Source organism: Alnus glutinosa, chromosome 3 (genome assembly GCF_958979055.1).
Source record: "Alnus glutinosa chromosome 3, dhAlnGlut1.1, whole genome shotgun sequence".
NCBI classification, from domain to species: Eukaryota; Viridiplantae; Streptophyta; class Magnoliopsida; order Fagales; family Betulaceae; genus Alnus; species Alnus glutinosa.
In genome coordinates this window covers 15,961,357-15,979,613 of record NC_084888.1, presented here as the reverse complement: position 1 = coordinate 15,979,613, position 18,257 = coordinate 15,961,357, and the positions used below count along the sequence as shown (strand labels likewise).

Below are 18,257 nucleotides of genomic sequence, written 5' to 3'. Positions count from 1 at the left end.
GAACTAGAACGTCTGCTTTGAGGACGTTTCTCTCAATGATCACAGGCCTAGTTTCCACCCTGGCCCTGGTGGTAGCGATGCCTTCCTTTGTCATCTGTCGGACCCTGCACTAAGAGCTGCCTGAAGACATTTTTTCCTGAAAAATAAAAAGAAAAATATACCCCAAAAAAAATGCCACAACCAGTTAAAATCTTGTTAGTTTAAAAAAAATTTGGGATTATAATGGCAGTAAAATGGACTTCCCAAAAATTAAATACACAATAAATAACCCAAAAACATTCCCAATAACTGACAGAACAACTATCCCAATCTCAGCAGCAGAGAAAACAAACAATTTATGCAATATTTATCTCAAACATATTTCACAAAAATAATATTCTAACAGTCAATAAAACTGAAAAGAACATAAGAAAAATGTCAAAGTACTTGGAATGAAAACAAAAATGCAGGAAAGGACAAAACAGGCTGAGAACTTTGTGAGATAGCACGAGAAAAACAAGCAAAATCACAAAAAGCTCAAGAGAAAAGTAGATGTGCGGTGCAAAAGAGAAAGGGGCGTGGGTTTAAAACCTGTAGGGTACCCGTCCGGACACGCAACTTACCTGTCCGGACAGCCATTGCCAAATCAGTACTTGGCAAAACTGCGAGCGTCCAGATGAGTCACTTAACTATCCGGACGACTGAGCCGCACGCGTCCAGACCCAAGAGGAGCATCGTCTGGACACTTCACACAGAAAATCTAAAACTGGAGGAAAATTTGTAGAAAAATATTTTATGCAATTTGTAGAACACGCATGTATAAACAACAGACAAAGCAGTCAAATGGCATTTAAAAAATATGCAAAGATATTATTGAGAGTTAAGTTTTCAATAAGCACGAATTTCCTTGTAGATAGAAATTTTAAATAGATTACTCAACTCATGCAATGCGTATGTGTGTGAAGACTTTCTCAATACGGTATGAAGTTTACTAACATAACTTAAAGCAACTGAATTTTTTAAACAAGAGAGAAAATCAATGATAAATCAGTCAAAAGTCAAACCTTATTTTACTAGGGTCTAGCCATCCTTATCTGATACACTCCCTCTAAGCTGCAAAACTTTTCTTTTACTTAGTCCTTTAGTGACCGTCTATTTCCACAATGATTTTGTCACTGATTGTTTCTATAGGGACAAGTTCAAGAACAGATTTATAAAACAAAAAGCAGTGGATCTTTTTACTTATCTATATTTATTGATTTTTTAATGCTTTTCATCACTTGGTGCTGCAACCTAGAGAGAATGCCATAATTTTTAGGTCTTAGGTTCAAGTGGCGAGTTGGTCAATTTGACCATCTTAGCAAAAAAAAAAAAAAAAAAAAAAAATCTCTTATCCGAATTTTCAGAAGCTAAAAGTCAAAGAGATAAAAAAATGTACCTTAGGGGAGACTTGGATAGTGCACAAAATCATCGCATGAGAAAAGTAACTATCCAGCATTAAGATGCACAGAAAAACTTAGCTGATATCAGGCATAAACCCTCAATCATATCTAAGTATAGTCAATCAATGCATAATAAATTGAGATATCGTGCAAAAATACATACAATATCTGTAAAGCTATTTGAAAGAAAAAATAAAATTCTACATTTTCTCCCCCAATATTTTTTTTTTTTAGTGAAAAACAACAAAAACATGCTTCAAAGTAAGGAAATAAAACTAAAACTAGCATGTGTGGCAAGATCAAACCTGACCTCAAGGAGAAATGATCAAAATTACAAATACAGAAAAGCAGCCACTCGACATGCGTTTTTTGTCATCCCCAAATAGTACCTGCATAATTTTCTCAAGAACAACAAGAGAAATAGGGAGAAAATAATAATGGTTCCTAGATTGCAAAGCAAGCAGAAATATGTCAGAGAAAACAATTCAATGCAATCAAACCTGATGCTCTAGGATTAGGAACCAAATCCTAGGCTTGTGTACCCTCACCATCTAGGTGTGACCATTCCCCCTCAAGGGGTGAACGACTTCATCATATTTGACCCATGTCTGCCTTCCTGGTGGTGGTTGTTGACAGGCCTTCATATGATTATCCATCTAACATATCATACTTTGCATCCATATAGGCAGCTCTCTATAGAATTGATTATCCTCAAGCTTCTGTGGAGCATTCATGTAGTGCCTTGATTTGTTTTTCTTGGCTTTGCCATTCTGATTGGTAGAAGCAAATCGCTGCTGATGCTGAGAAGCTTGATGTCGTGGGGCCTGATGCAGGGGAGCTTGATGCCATGGAGCCTGATACTGGGGAGTCTGTGCCGTGGAGCTCGATGCTGGGCCAGAGGTCTAGTGCCGAATGTAGCTTGTCTTGGCACCTCTTTCTTGGCTTTTGATCTATGATTTTTGAGAAGGGAGCATTGGGGTCGGATGTGACCACCTAACCCACAGTGGTGGCGTATAGGAGGCCTTCTTATGATAGGAGGCTTCTGAGTAGCCTTAGCACTTGCCGGAACATCCCCATCAATAACTTCCTTTCCTTTATCCAGGTAGACGAATGGAGGCTCGGGAACTATGGGCTTGACAAAAATAGTCCTAGAAGTAGAGGGGATATTAAAGGAAGAAACTACATACCCGAGTCCGGTCTTGTCTGTTGGGCTCTTTTGGATTGACAGCATATAGGTTAGTTTCTCATCAATAACCCTCTCCAACTATAGCTGTGTCTCCAGTAACTTCTCCTCTAGATCCTGAATCTTAAGCAGCAAGGAACTATTCTTTGTCTGTAGACTGTTCAGCTCATGGATGTGCTACTTACGAGTCTCCCTCAACTTCTTGAACTCTACAAAGAGGATTTTACAGGCCTCTTTGAGTTCTTCCCCATCTTCATCACTGTGCTCAGAGTAGTAGGATTGAGAATCGTCTTGGTCTTCATGTGGAGCCACAAAGGCTAGAAATTGATCTTAAGCAGGAGTTTCTTCTTTTTCTGACTCATCACTGAGAGTTGCATTGTAGGCCTTCCCTTTACCCTGCTTGAGATTCCCACAGTCAGCCTGTATATGCCCAAAGCTTGAGCATTCAAAGCATCTAGGGCCTCTTGGATCTTTCTTCTTAGCTTCTTCAGGCTCAGATCTTTGGGGGCCTTCTTCAGTCTTTTGGAGAATTTCTTCTTGAATTTATCATTTTTCATTAATCTCTAGAAATTTTTGGCTAGCATTGCCACAACACCTTCTTCATTATCAAAGTCTTCTCCAGATGAGACTCTGGCCTTTTTCTTGGATGCCTTGAGGGCAATAGTCTTGACCTTCTTGATTGGAGGCAGAGAAAGCTCATATGTTTGAAGAGATCGCACCAACTCTTCATTCTTCATCTCTTCTAAATCCTTGCTTTCTTCAATGGTAATTATCTTAATTCTGAAACGCTTAGGCAAAGATCTTAGAATTTTTCGGATGAGCTTTACATCCGAGAGTCTTCCCAAGACTCACCATTGGGTTTCTCAGGTCGCTCATCTTAGTGTAAAACCCTCCGAATGTCTCATCTTCAAGCATCTTAATCTCTTCAAAACTAGAAATCACATTTAGAGTTTGGCAGATTTAACAAGTTTTGTACCTTCATATGTTGTTTCTAAGATTTGCCATGCTTCTTGAGCGATTTCATAGTTTGAAATTTTTGCAAATTCAGACGGTGAAAGTGCTTGACAAAGAGTATGGAGGGCTTTATCGTTAGCAAGTCGTGTGTTTCTTGTAGAAACTAGTTCAAGAGTTGTATCCTCTGGCTTAGTCCAACCAGATTCAACAATTTGCCAACAATCAATGGATTTTAAAAAGAAACGCATGTGAGGTTTTCAATAGCCATAGTTCGTACCATCAAAGGCAGGAACAATATTACGATTTTGAGACATAGCAAAAAAAATAAGTTGAAGTCAAAAGGATTACACTCAAGAAATAAATCGAACCAGAGTGTACCAATCTCTGATACCAACTGAAAAATAGAATTACTTCTAATTTGCTCTTTGTGAGTGCAGAATGTGTAACAAAATATTGTAAATGCGGAATTTAACGAACATGAATATTTTGTTAACAAAGTGAAAAATCAATGAAGAGAAAAACCACTCCGAGTTAACCAAACTCAGGAAATCCACTATCAGAAGGAAAAGCTAGTACATAGATAGTAACACTCACATACCTGATGTAGCGATCATAGCACTCTGACACGTAACCCAATGTGAACGTCTCACAACCAAGTCTCCTACTTGAAGGTGTCTTCTATAGATTCTTTTACCTTAGGGCTCCATCCTAAGATAGACTTCAATAACGAGTACAGCAACAACACATAACAGCAATGGCTTGAGAGCTAGCAGATCTTCACAATTTCTCCTTAAAATATACTCTCTAAGCTATGAAGAATTCAATACCGAATTCTGTAAATAATACATGCCTAGAGGCCTCTATTTATTGGCTCAGCAAACCTAAATCAAGTCTGCAATGGATTTCTCTAGGCGGGGTTTGGACGGTAGCTGAAAGCGTCCGGATGGACAACTGTGCAACTGGCTTTTCATAATGCTCTTCACGCAATACCATATCAGGGCTGTGTCTGGACGGTGTTGCCTTAACGTCCAGACGGTTGCACTTCTGCTGCACGTAATTTTCATAAGAAGGGCTAGCGTCCAGACGGTGTAGCCTTAAAGTCCGGATGGTTGCAATTCTTCTCCATGTCTTGCCTTATCAAGGATAGCGTCCGGACGGTGTAGACCTGACGTCCGGACGTATGCAGCTATCTTCCCATATATGTGCCTGTGAAGGAAATCCTTTTACTTGTCAAACACTGACTAGCCTCTAGACGATATTGCCACGCCGTCCGGACGGATGTACTTGAACGCTAAACTCTGAAGAGCATCCGGACGCGTTGCTGAGACGTCCGAATAGATGCAAGCTTGAACAATTCGAATCTTTTAGACACTGATGGGGGTCTGGACGCATGTATGGGTTGTCCGGACGGAAGCTTGGGATTCGACTTTTCTGACTAGGAATCTGCACAGAATCTTCTTTGAACTTCTTGGAGTACATTTATGAAATGAAGACTTTAAAATATACGGCATCCCTGATTATGTAGCAACATTACATGAAAGTGATTTTGTCAAACAGAATCCAGTCAATCACAAACTAATGTTATCCTTTAATCGTTAAGTTATGTTATGATGTTTTTAATATCTTGCATTGGTTATTATTTCATGTGATGTGTACATAGTTTTGTGGCTATCTCATTGAAAAAAAAAATATTAAAAAAAAAAATTGTCTGGCTATCTTATCTCGATGTATCTTTTGCTGCATTGTTCTGTAATCGATTGAGGGGTCTATGTAACTCTTTGGGTTATTTACTTATTAAATAAGCCTAGAGATGTTATGGTGACACTCCAAGTAAATTACCACTTAATTAATTTCGGGGCGTTACACTTTTTACAACCTAAGCATATATGCATTTTTCAACTTTACATTCTCACCATTTTTCATCAACCAAAAGCTCCAAATCGTCTAAATTTAGGGAAAAATACTTATATCCCTCTCAAACTACCACTTAATTGTCAATGTCCCCCAAATTACCAGTTGTATCAATGTTCCCCCTAAAACCAACAAAGAGACAAAAATGAGCATAACATTTTTTGAATAAGACAAAAATGTCCTCATAAATTCGGGGAAAAAAATAAAAAACTAAAACTAAAAAATAAAAAACTACAAAAACTACCAACAAAAAAAAGGAAAAAAAATGAAAAGTGAAAATTAAAAAAAAAAAAAAAAACGAAAAAGAACGATTTATTTTTTTAAAAAACAAAAACCAAAAAAAAACTAGTTTTTTATTAAATTAACAAACGAAAAAGAAAGCTTTTTTTTTTTTTTTTTTTTTTTTTTTCTAAAAAAAACAAACGAAAAAATAACTGAAAATTATAAAAACATTTTTTTTAAAAAAAAAAAAAAACTACCAAAAATAAACCAGTTTTATTATTTTTATTTTTATTTTTTGTACAATTTTTTATTTGTTACGTTATTTAATAATTTTTTTTATTTTTATTTTAATTTAATAATTTTATGAAAGGTATTTTTGTCATTATGGGGACATTGACACAATTGGTAGTTTGAGTGGGGGACATTAACAATGAAGTGATAATTTGAGGGGTTTATATATATTTTTTCTCTAAATTTACAAGAAATAGAGCCTAAGGCTCAACTTTGGTCTCATCTAATTCGTTTAAAACATAACCCACCATAAAGGTAAGGTTTTTAAACAAAAACCTAAACTCTTTGATTTCTACCCCCATATCAACAGATATACATTCACACACTAGCATCTTGCATCCAACCCAACGAAATAACAATGCCTTGGGAACGAAAATACAAGCTAGATTCGAAAGATTACCTCTTGATGCCTTGAACTTTCAAAGAAACCAAGAAAATAATTCTCTTTTCTCTCTCTCTCTCTCTAGATGGCCAAATGGTAACTAAGGTTCCATAAGGAGCCTTACATAAGCCCGCTCCAGCTTCTGCAATTCTTTTGACTTATCTAGGCATGTAGTCTATCACTAGCTGATAGATTTGGTGCTAAAACTGACCGATCACTAAGGATTTCGATTTTATTTGACTTGGCTTCGCGCTCCACCGATTGATCGAAGTACTTTTCTCTGCAATCTGCAGTGTACTTGCACCAACCAGTTTAATCAGCTTGACTGTCTACCAATTGGTATGGTTTTGCTCTTGACTCAGACCAGCCAATCGGTTCCTTCTCACCGATAGATCGATCATAGACAATTTTTGCTAAGAGTGCATTTAGTATTGCGATTTTGTCGATAAAAAGTATGATTTTAATATAAATCGTAAAAAATGAATTGTTTGAAATTGCATTTTTTTTAAAAAAAAATACGATTTAAAAACGCAAAAAAAAAATTATGTTTTTAAATCATAAGCAAGAAGATTTTTTTAGAAAACATACAGTTTTAAAAGTCAAGCTGCAATTTCACCAAACTCTTCAATGCATTTTTAAAAACCAGATTTTCAGATCACGCATTTTTTTCTAATTTTTATGTCATTCTTTTTCCTTATCTATTCTCCAAGTCTCAATTTACACGGAAACATCCACCTCTGCGTAAGCTTGCTGATGCAATGCATGTGATGTAATCAAGTGAATAGAAATAGAAAAGCAAGAGTACGTAGTCAACATGAACATGCCATACACCATCCGGGGGAATAAATCCTGTCAGGCTTTATTTGAAAGTGCAGGCAAGCTAGACCGATATGGAGAGGTCAAAAGGTAGCAAATTCTCTCTCTCAAAACAAAAGAGTATAGTTTGCTCAACGATAAAAATATATTTTTATTCATTAATTATCCGATAGAAAAATAATTATTGTATAATTTTTGACACAATTTTTATACAACTCCAATAATCTTTTTTTAAAATTAATTATTAGATATGTTTTTTTATAAGTAGGTCATACATATCCGATGATTAATTTTAAAAAAAGTTATAAACATATAATATCTCTATCCCATAATCCTTTGTTTAATTTTTTGGTAAGTAAACTTGGTTATTAAAAAAAAAAAACCGATATTCTAATTATTCTAGATGAAATTAAAAGAAAGCCACGTGGTTGAATTAGTAGTGCGAGGAAAATTCCCGCACGTTATGGAAATTCAAAAATTCCAGAACAATAAACTTATCCGGGAGTCGCAGAGATTCTAATACTTTTAAGTTACAACTGTTTGCCTATATAAAACCCCTCCTCCCCTACAAAAACTCTTCAAGTAGAAAACAAAAGAAAACCCTACCTTTTTTGTACCTCCATTTTCTCCATCCATCTACATCATCTTTTCTCTTTTGACCATGCCTAAGGTTTCCATCAACTCCATTCTCCTTCTCAGGTTCGTGCTTGTCTTTCTCTTATGTCTTTTAATCATATCATCTTGATCTTCACGTTGTATAGATCTAAGGTTTTTTATGACTTTTTTTATTTTTTATTTTTATTTGCTTCATTTTGTAATACATGCAGTAGGCGATCATACTCATCGGCAGTGGAGAATGCAAGAGTGCAGCCAGTAGTAACAGCGCTGAGGAAGGCAGCTGATCAGTCTAGCAGTACGGTGGCCACCGACCAGCCGGAGGAGATCTTTTGGATGAGAGATCCAAAGAGTGGCAACTGGATTCCGGAGAGTCACTTTGGTCAGATCGATGTTGCAGAGCTGAGGGAGAAGCTTCTTCCACAAAATAAAAAACCTAAAGCCTAAAAGCCAGTTTCTATGTCCCAATAATACGCGTTTGAATCTAAATCTGTTCCTAAAACATATTTCACGTTTTATTCTCTCTTTTGCTCCTTGGATATAGTTACAACGGCCATTTAATAAATTTAGTTTTGCAAATTAATTATTATTATTATTATTATTATTATTTTTAATCTCTTCTGTTAAATTTCTTTGTTTACAAATTGCTGCAACCCCTTGTTTTTTGAACTTACCATAATGTAACGTGTTGGATCGGACTTTAGATCCAAAAAATAAAAATAGAAAGCAGGGACTGCTAAGTAGTTTATTCGAGATTTGCACAACAATCCCAATAAACTTCACTCAAGAGGGCAGGAGATGAAGCAAGCTGTAGTGGCATGCCCCCACCACCCCACCAATTGATCCAGTGGCGGACATAGGCTGGTAAAAATGGAGGGGTCAAATCGAAAGAAAAAAAATTTTGAGGGGGCAAAACTAAAAAAATTAAAAAAATTAGGGGGTAAAATTTTAATTTTAATATTTTTTTTTATGAAAAAAAAAAAAATTTTGGGGAAAATTTTGGGGCTTGCCCCCCCTAGCCCCAATGTAGGACCGCCCCTGAATTGATCCTCGATTTGTGATTTTGTTTGTTCCTGAGAGACACCACCCTCAACCCATGTTATTCTCCCACCAAAATCAACCCAACACAAAACGAAAGATCACGGGCCTATAAATTTCGTTCGTTCCGTTCACCGTGATTTGACAGTTTGATTCAGTGTGTTCGAGCATCAAATTAGTGAACCCATTATTTCAAAAATCATTGCAATATTACTAATGTTATTTAATAGAAGTTGTGACGGTGAAAATTAATTTTTAAATTATAATTATTATTTTCACTGTTGCATCATTTCCGTTATATAATAATTATCTATTAAGGGTACATTTAGCATTGCGATTTAAAAATACAAAAATTTGCGTTTCAAATGGCAAGCAATGGAGCGTTTTTTGAAAACACACAATTTTAAAGGCCAAACTGCAATTTTAAAATCGCTATTTTAAAAGGCATTTTTTTTTAAAAAAATTGTAAACCCAAACAAACTCTAAAGAGCATTTCTCACCACAAGAATACATTTGTATATGTTATTTTGCTATTTAGTATACTGTTATACAACTACAATACAGATTGAATGATGTGATAGTAAAAATCAATACTAAATTTTTCTTCTTCTTCTTTTTATTTTTTATTTTTTACAAGTGCATTATCTGAAGGCTGATTTTCATCCGCATCATCAAATTGTTAGGCAGTTAGTGCATTAAGGAGCCCGTTAGTGCATTTAGGAGGGGTAAAATGGTTATTTTTTATTTTATTTTGGACCATTTTACCCCTTGTATAAGACTTGCTCTTTGTTGTTTCTTGAGCGTGGGCATTAAAGAACAACCTCTTACATACCATCAATCATCCAGAGCACCAAGTGACCACAACGAAAGAGTATAGTAGTTTCATAAACCGCCTAAAAATGGTTAACACACTAAAACAACAACAACAACAACAACAACAACAACAACAACAGTAAAAACAAAAACAAAAAAGCAATTAGTGACGTGTCTATGACATAATTGAGAGTTAAGAGTTCAATTAGCACAAATTTCCCTGTAGATAGAAATTTTAAACAGATTACTTAACTCATGCAATGTGCATATGCGTGAAGACTTTCTCAATAAGGTATGAAAGCAACTGAATTTTCTAAACAAGACAGAAAATCAATGATAAATCAGTCAAAAGTCAAACCTTATTTACTATGGCCTAACCCTCCTCATCTGATACATTTCCCCTCAGATGCAGCATTTTTCTTTTACTTATTCATTTAGTGACTGTGTATTTCCACAATGATTTGGTCACTGACAGTTTTTTTAGGGACAAGTTTAAGAACAAATTTATAGCACAATAAGCAGTGGATCTTTTTTGAAAAATTAAATTGACTTCTAATATAAACAAGTGTGTGCGTGCACAAAGTGTTAACAAAATAATATCAATGTGGAATTAAAACAATACAAGAATTTTGTTAACGAAGTGGAAACTCAATAAGAGAAAAACCAGGATATCCACTATTTAGAAGACAAGACTAGTTACAAAGTAGTAGCACTCACATACCCCTGATACAGTGGTCGTACCTTGCACTCTAACATGTAACCCAACACGAATGCCTCCCAACCAGGTCTCCTACTTAAAGGGGTTTTCAATGGAATCCTTTACCTTAGAGCCAACCCCTTAGATAGACTTCAGATCAGCGCAACAACAGCACACACAACAATGGCTTCAAAGAGACTAACTCAGTACAATAACCTTACAATATAACTCTCTAAGCACTAAGGAATTCAATGCCGAATGCTTGCCGTTCTCAAGCCTAGGGATGTCTATTTATAGGCTGCAGGTTCAACTGAGCGTCTGGCTTGATAAAACCTAGGTACCATCCGAACGGTAGTCATAGGGCGTCCGGACGGACAACTATACGATCGGCTTTCCAAAATTTCGCTGAAATTCTTTCTTGATTTGAGCCTCGTCTGGACAGTGTTGCCCTGTCGCTCGGACAGTCACACTTCAACTGCACTCAATTTTCATATTGAGGGTTCGCGCTTCTGGACCAAAGGGAATGGTCATCTGGACGGTTGATTTGATGCACACAATTTCCATATAAATAGCTCGCGCGTCCGGACCATGAAGGCTGATGTCCGGACGTCTGAATTTTGAATGCATGGCTTGCCTTATAGATGAGCGCGTCCGGACGGGAATACGGATGATGCTTTGAACAATTTGGCGTCTGGACGGTATATCATGTCATCTGGACGGCTGCAAGGGATTCGATTTTTCTGACTTGTAGACTGTGCAGAATCTTCTGGAAGCACTCTGAATAGCGGAATCCCTATTTAAAAGCATCATTACAAAGAAGTGATTTTGTCCAACAGAATGAAGCCAATTACAAACTAACAAACTCCCCCTTTGGCCATTCTGTGACAAAAATCACTTGACCGGTTAAAAATACAATCCCGGTCCAAAAAAAAAAATTACTCCCCGTTTTTGTCACAAAGGGACAAAGGGTAAAACATAGTAATATGAGTCAAACACACCAAAATTTACTCCCCCTGAAGGTCTCAGAAGGACCAGGGTAGACAGAGTAATAAAGTCCAAAAGTTAACACATGTTTAACAAATTGTTCAAAATATTGACTCGAACATAAAAAAAATACACCATAAAAGTCATGTAGTGTCTGCCATAGGCGCATCATCCTCATCATCACTGCTGAACGGATGATGGTACTTGAGGCACTCCTAGAGATCTTGTTGGTTCTGTGGTAGCGCGCCAAGCGGCTACGTGGATTTTAAATTTATAAGTTTACCACTCGCAATAGTACGTATCGATTGTACTATAGTAAGGGTGATCGAACCACAGAGATTATTGGTTGTTTTGCGTAATAGGATAATTAAAGAGCGTATTTAACTTAACTTAAAGATAAAAATAAAAGCAAGAGTTGTACAATTGAAGCTACAACAAGTAAGGCAAATGAAAGCGGAAATTGAAAACAAACTAAGAGAAAACTTAGGGTGTTGATCTTATCCAATCCTCCACCAATGAAATGCTTAAAGTCTATATGGACCTTCCTAACATGCTTGATATGAGCGCGTAATGGGCGTCAACCATTACGATGATCTCGACGTGAAAACACTTTCGTTAAGACGTAGTTATAAAGCACCTAGTTTTACATTAATCTACTCCACGTAAAGATTACACTATAATTGAAAAACATTTACTCTACCAAAGGTGTGGAGTGACTAATGCTCCCTAGCTTACTACTCTAAAACATATCCCAATAAGCATACAAGATATACGAAAACCCTAACTAGGCCACAATGATAAGGTATCTAGTTTCACACCGATCTATTCCATGTAAAGATTAAACTATAATGGAAAGACATTCTATACTACCAAAGGTATGAAATGATCGGTGTTCCCTAGCATACCCTATAAAGTGACTCTAATAGCTAGTCATACATCAAGTCATATAGAACCATTGCAAAAGATATCATTCTTATTTCTAAGAATGTTGGTTTTACTCAAGAAGTCTAAGAAAACTCATAGACAAGTTTAACTCTTTTTTCATGAATAAATAGATTGGAATCTTGATACCAAAACCTTTTAGCATGGGTTTTGATATCCTCTAGCCTTTAACAATCATCAAACATCTAAAGAAAATCCTAAGAACCTCAAGAACACTACATAGGTTTTTGGTTTGGATTTTGATCAAACCCTAAGAACTAAATTAGCTAAACATGAATTGAATCTAATTTAAGCATGAATTTAAAGGAAAACAGTAAAGAAACAAGAAGGAAATGAATTAAAAACAACTATATTAAACTAAGGAAATTCGGATTACAAAAAGGGAGAAAAACCTAAGCTAGAACATGAAGAACAAAGAGGAAAAAGAAGAAGAAATTGCTCTCTGGAATTAAGCCCAGAAAACGTGCATCAAAGTAAACTAAAACATGAGAAATTAAAGTGATACACCTGAGAAAATCTGAACAAACCCCAAAAGATGCACGTTTAAACCTGAATCCCTAATCTCATATATATAGAGAATTGGATTTACAAAAGACCATCAAAAGTTAATTCTAGCCGCACAAACAGAGCTGGTCGGCGTCCATTTCTGTCCACAAAATCCAACTTATGATTTGAATTGCATAAAGAATGCAAAGATCTGGAAATATCTGATTTTCTGGAAGACGGAGAATTCGATCGATCGACTTTTATTTCGATCGATCTAACTTTCGATCGATCCAATTTTATTTCGATCGATCGAACTGCCTTGGCCAATTCTTCAACTTCCAGGAAAATGACTAAAGTACTCTTGATGTATTTTCAGGTCTAATTGAAGTGTTTTGAATTAGATTTCAACTAAGACCTGAAAATAAGACATAAAACAAAACTACAAGAAAACGTTATATATACAATACGAACTAGGTCTAACAAATGCAATTTAAGGGGTCTTGAATCGAATAATTCAAGACTTATCATTCTGCTCCACACAGAGGTTAATAGAGTGAACCTCATGCTGCATGGCAGAGATGGATTGCTGCATAGATGACATGGATTGCTACATGGAACTCACACCTCCTTGTATAGCTGCCAATAACTCCAAAATTTGAGAATAACTGGCATCCTATTGAGGTGGTGGAACAGTTTGCGAGGACGCCACATCTGGCACTCCTATAGGAATATGGGGAGGCAGGGCACATCATCATCCTGAACCACCTCAAGGTTGGCATAAAATAATCTGACAAGCCTGGTGAACACAACATAGGCACAGTTGTGTAGGTAGCCCCAATGGTAGGTCTGGATAATGTCGTGGATACTATCCAGAGGAGCCACCATGATGTCTGACCGAACTACATTTCTCTCAGCAATGACGGGTCGGTCCATAATTTTAGCTCTAAGGGTTGCTCTATCTCCTTCTGTCCTCTGTCGGACTTTTTGCTGTGGACCGTCGGTAGACATGAGTCTACAAAAGTAACCAACAAAATTTGCCAATAATAGTCCTAGAAAAACTTGTTAGTTCACATAGAAAATCCGGCATTATAACAGCAGTAAGATGGACTTATCAAAAAAATTACAAACAGCAAATATCACAATACAGTCCACAATAATACCAAAATAGATAATCCCAACACAGCAGATATCACAAATATGTACTTGATAATATCAAAATATTCCCCAAAATAATCGATATTCTAGCAGTTATCAAAATACTGAAAAGAATAAAGATAACTTGAAAAAAATACCTAGAATGAAGAGATGTAAGCACAAAAGGACAAAATAGGGCTAGATAATGCAAAAATCTAGAGAAGCCACGCACTAAAAGCCAAAAAGAGAAGAAAAAACAAGTGGGGTCAAGGATATGCGGCGGCGGCTAGGGTAGAACCCGTATTATAATCTGTGGGGTCCTTGTCCGGACGGCTCATTAACCCATCCGGACTCGCGCTGCCTCGAAAACATGCGAAAGGCCGCGTGCGTCCGGACGTGTAACCTTACCGTTCTGCCGTCGGAGCTGCGCGCATCCGTACATGTAACATTATCGTCCGACTGTCTAAGCCACACCTGTCTGGACCCAAAGAGGTACCATCCCGACGCTTCACACTGAAAATGACAAAAACTGAGGAAAAATGTGCAGAAAATATTTTTCCTAATATCAGCTTCAAAACACGCATGTATAATCAACTGATAAAGCAATCACATAGCATCTCAAAACTCTGCAGAGATATAATAAAGAGTTCAGAGTTCAATCAGCACAAAGATTTTCCCGTGGATAGAAAATTTCAATAGATTACTCAACTCATGCAATGCGTGTGTGTATGAAGACTTTTCCCTAAAGGTATGACTTTCACTGATATGACAAAAAGCAACCAGATTTTCTAGACAAGAGAGAAAATCAGTGAAAGATTAGTCAAAAGTCAAACCTTATTAATTACTAGGGCCTAGCCACCCTCATCTGATACACTCCCCCTAAGATGTAGCACCCAATTGTTTTACTTGTACCATGAAGGACAAGGTAAAATTTTACTTGCACCATGAAGGACAAGGTATATTGCTAATTCAACACATAAGCCGTGAATATATGTACATAGCACAAAATTCATAAGAGTAACTGCTTGATTCTTTTTCATGCTGCATCCTAGAGAGTGCCAGAATTTTTAGGTTCTAGGTTCAACTAGCATCTTGGTCAATTTGACGATCTTGTCAAAAACATCTCTCTTGTTTAGAGTACCAGAAGCAAAAGGTTAGAGAAGAAAGATGTACCTTTAAGGGAGTCTTGGATAGTGTACATTTTCATTGCATGAGAGAAGAAGCTATCCAATTTTTGCATATACAGGAAAATCTTGGCAGATATAGTCATAAACTCTCAATCATATCTGTGTAAGCTTGATGTTGCCAATACAGAAAAACAGTCGCTCGACCTGCTTTTTCTATCTTCCCCAAATAGTACCTGTAATATTCTCTCAAGAGAAATAAGGGGCAAAAAGATGGTTCCCAGATTGCACAAAAAACACAGAATATATCAAGTAAAAATCAAGCAATCAAACCTAATGCCTTAGGATTAGGAACCAAATCCTAGGCATGAGTACCTTCATCACCTAGGTGAGTCTATTCCCCCTTATGGGGTGAACGTCTTCCTTCTTTCTGACCCAAGTCTGCCTTCCTATGGGTGGTTGCTGGCAGGAAATCATCTGTTGACCCATCCACTCCATCATGCTTTGCATCCAAATAGGTGGCTCCCTGCAGTATTGATCATCGTCCACCTTCTGTGGCCTTTTAAAGTGCTTGGATTTGGTCTTAAATTTGTCACTATGATTGGCAAGTACAAATCGTTGCTAAGGCCGCTGATGCTGAGATGCCTTGTGCCGTGGTGCATGAGACCAAGGGGCTTGATATTGAGGAGCCTGATGCCTCAGTGCTTGATTCCATGGAGCATGATAAGGAGCCTGATACCTTGGAGTCTGATGCTGGGCCAGAGGTCTTGTGCCATAATTTGCTTGTCTGGGCACTTCTTTCTTGACCTTTGCTTTTTGTGCTTTAAGAAGGGAGCACTGGGGTTGGACATGCCCACTTAGACCACAGTGATGGCATATAGGAGATTTTCTAATAGAAGGAGGCTTCTGAGTGCCCGAAAATCTCCATTAATTTTGTCCTTCCCTTTATCTTCAACAATGGGGGGAAGCTCTGGGACTGCAGGCTTAACAAAGACAGTCCTGGAAGCAGAGGAAGAATCAAAATGAGGAGCTACATACCCTAGACCAGTCTTGTTGGTTGGGCTCTTCTGGATAGATAGCATGTGAGTCAGCTTTCTCATCAGTGACTCTCTCTAATTAAAGCTGTGTCTCTAGTAGCTTCCCCTCTAGCTCCTATATTTTACGTAGCAATGAACTCTTTTCAGTTTGTAAACTGTTCAGATCATGAATGTACTGCTTGCACCCTTCCCTCAGCTATTCAAACTCCACATAGAGAGTTTTATAAGCCTCAGTGAGTTCTTCCCCATCATCACTATGCTCTGAGTAAGAATCTTCTTCTTCAACATGTGGAGCCACAAAGGCTAGAAATTTCTCTGGCTCAGGAGCTTCCTCTTCTTCGGACTCATCACTGAGAGTCGCGGTATAAGCCTTCCCCTTACTTTGCTTGAGATTCCCACAATCAGCCCGGATATGCACAAACCCTGAGCATTCAAAATATCTTGGGCCCCTGGGATCTTTCTTCTCGACTTCCTCAGGTTCAGCTTCTTTGAGGACCTTATTTATTTTTTCAAAAAAATTCTTTTTGAACAGCTCATTTCTAATTAATTTTCCTAAGTTCTTGGCCAGCATGGCCACAGCTTTTTCTTCATCCTCAATGTCATCTCCAGATGAGACTTCTACCTTCTTCTTGGAAGCTTTCAGAGTAATGGTTTTTAGCTTCTTAACTGGGGGCAAGGACAACTCATAAGTTTGAAGAGATCCCACCAACTCTTCAATCTTCATTTCTTCCAGATCTTTGCTCTCTTCAATTGAAGTTACCTTGATCCTGAAACGCTCAGGAAAAGATCTTAGAATTTTGCGGATGAGTTTTACATCCAAGACTGTTTTCCCAAGACTCACCATTTGGTTTCTTAGGTCGCTCATCTTGGAGTAAAACTCTCCAAATGTCTCATCCTCCAACATCTTAATTTCTTCAAATTTGGAAATCAACATTTAAAGTTTGGCAAATTTAACAAGTTTAGTGCTTTCATATGTTGTTTCCAGAATTTGCCACGCTTCTTTAGCGGACTCACTATTTGAAATTCTTGGGAATTCAGATGGTGAGAGTGCTTGACAAAGTGCATGGAGGGCTTTATCATTGGAAAGTCACGCGTTTTTCTCAGTGACTAGTTCGAGCGTTGCATCTGCTGGCTTAGTCCAACCAGTTTCTCAACAATACTCCAACAGTCAATGGATTTTAAAAAGAACCGCATACGAGCTTTCCAATAGCCATAGTTCGTACCATCAAAGGCAAGAACTGTATTAAGACTTTGAGACACTTTATCAAATAGAAGAAAAAAAAAAATAACACTCAAGAATTGAGTGTTAACAAAATAATATCAATGCTGAATTTAAACAACACAAGAATTTTGTTAACGAAGTGGAGACTCAATAAGAGAAAAACCACTCTGGGACAGTCAAACCCAGAATATCCACTATTTAGAAAACAAGACTAGTTACAAAGTAGTAGCACTCATATACCCCTTATGCAGTGGTCGTACCTTGCACTCTAACGTGTAACCCAACACGAACGCCTCCTAACCAGGTCTCCTACCTGAAGGGGTCTTCAATGGAATCCTTTACCTTAGGGCAAAACCCCTAAGCTAGACTTCAGATCAGCGCAGTAATAGCACACGCAGCAATGGCTTCAGAGAGACTAACTCAGCATAATAACCTTACAATATAACTCTTTAAGCACTAAGGAATTCAATACCGAATTCTTGCTGTTCTCAAGCCTAGGGACCTCTATTTATAGGCTGCAGGTTCAACTGAGCGTTTGGCTTGATAAAACCTAAGCGTCGTCCGGTCGGTAGTCATAGGGCGTCCGGATGGACAACTGTGCGATCGGCTTTCCAAATTTTGGCTGAAATTCTTTCTTGATTTGAGCCGCGTTCGGACGGTGTTGCCCTGTCTTCCGGACGGTTGCACTTCAGCTGCACGCAATTTCCATATTGAGGCTTCGCGAGTCCGGACCAAGGGAACGATCGTCCGGACGGTTGATTTGATGCACGCAATTTCCATATAAATAGCTCGTGCGTCCGGACCATGAAGGCTGACGTCCGAACGACTGAATTTTGAATGCGTGACTTGCCTTATGGATGAGCGCGTCCAGATGGGAATCCACATCGTTCGGACGGTTGCAATCTTCCCATATCTGTGTTTTGGAAGGAAATCCCATAGCTGGTCGAATACTGAGTGTCATTCGGATGTGCTGTTGAAACATCCA

General features: G+C 37.7%; 1 protein-coding gene across 2 annotated transcripts; it reads left to right on the top strand.

Moving 5' to 3' along the window:
* The first annotated feature begins 7,779 nt into the window (after nt 1-7,779).
* LOC133862598 (uncharacterized) lies at nt 7,780-8,378 on the top strand. Of its 2 annotated transcripts, none has more exons than XM_062298438.1 (2): nt 7,780-7,879; nt 8,008-8,378. In XM_062298438.1, exons 1-2 carry the CDS (start codon nt 7,842-7,844, stop codon nt 8,240-8,242), a joined length of 273 nt encoding a protein of 90 aa, XP_062154422.1. In that variant the 5' UTR covers nt 7,780-7,841; the 3' UTR covers nt 8,243-8,378. The 2 variants fall into 2 exon arrangements, with proteins under 2 accessions (XP_062154422.1, XP_062154423.1); XM_062298439.1 differs by having other exon boundaries at nt 7,782-7,879; nt 8,011-8,378.
* Nucleotides 8,379-18,257: the final 9,879 nt, after the last annotated feature.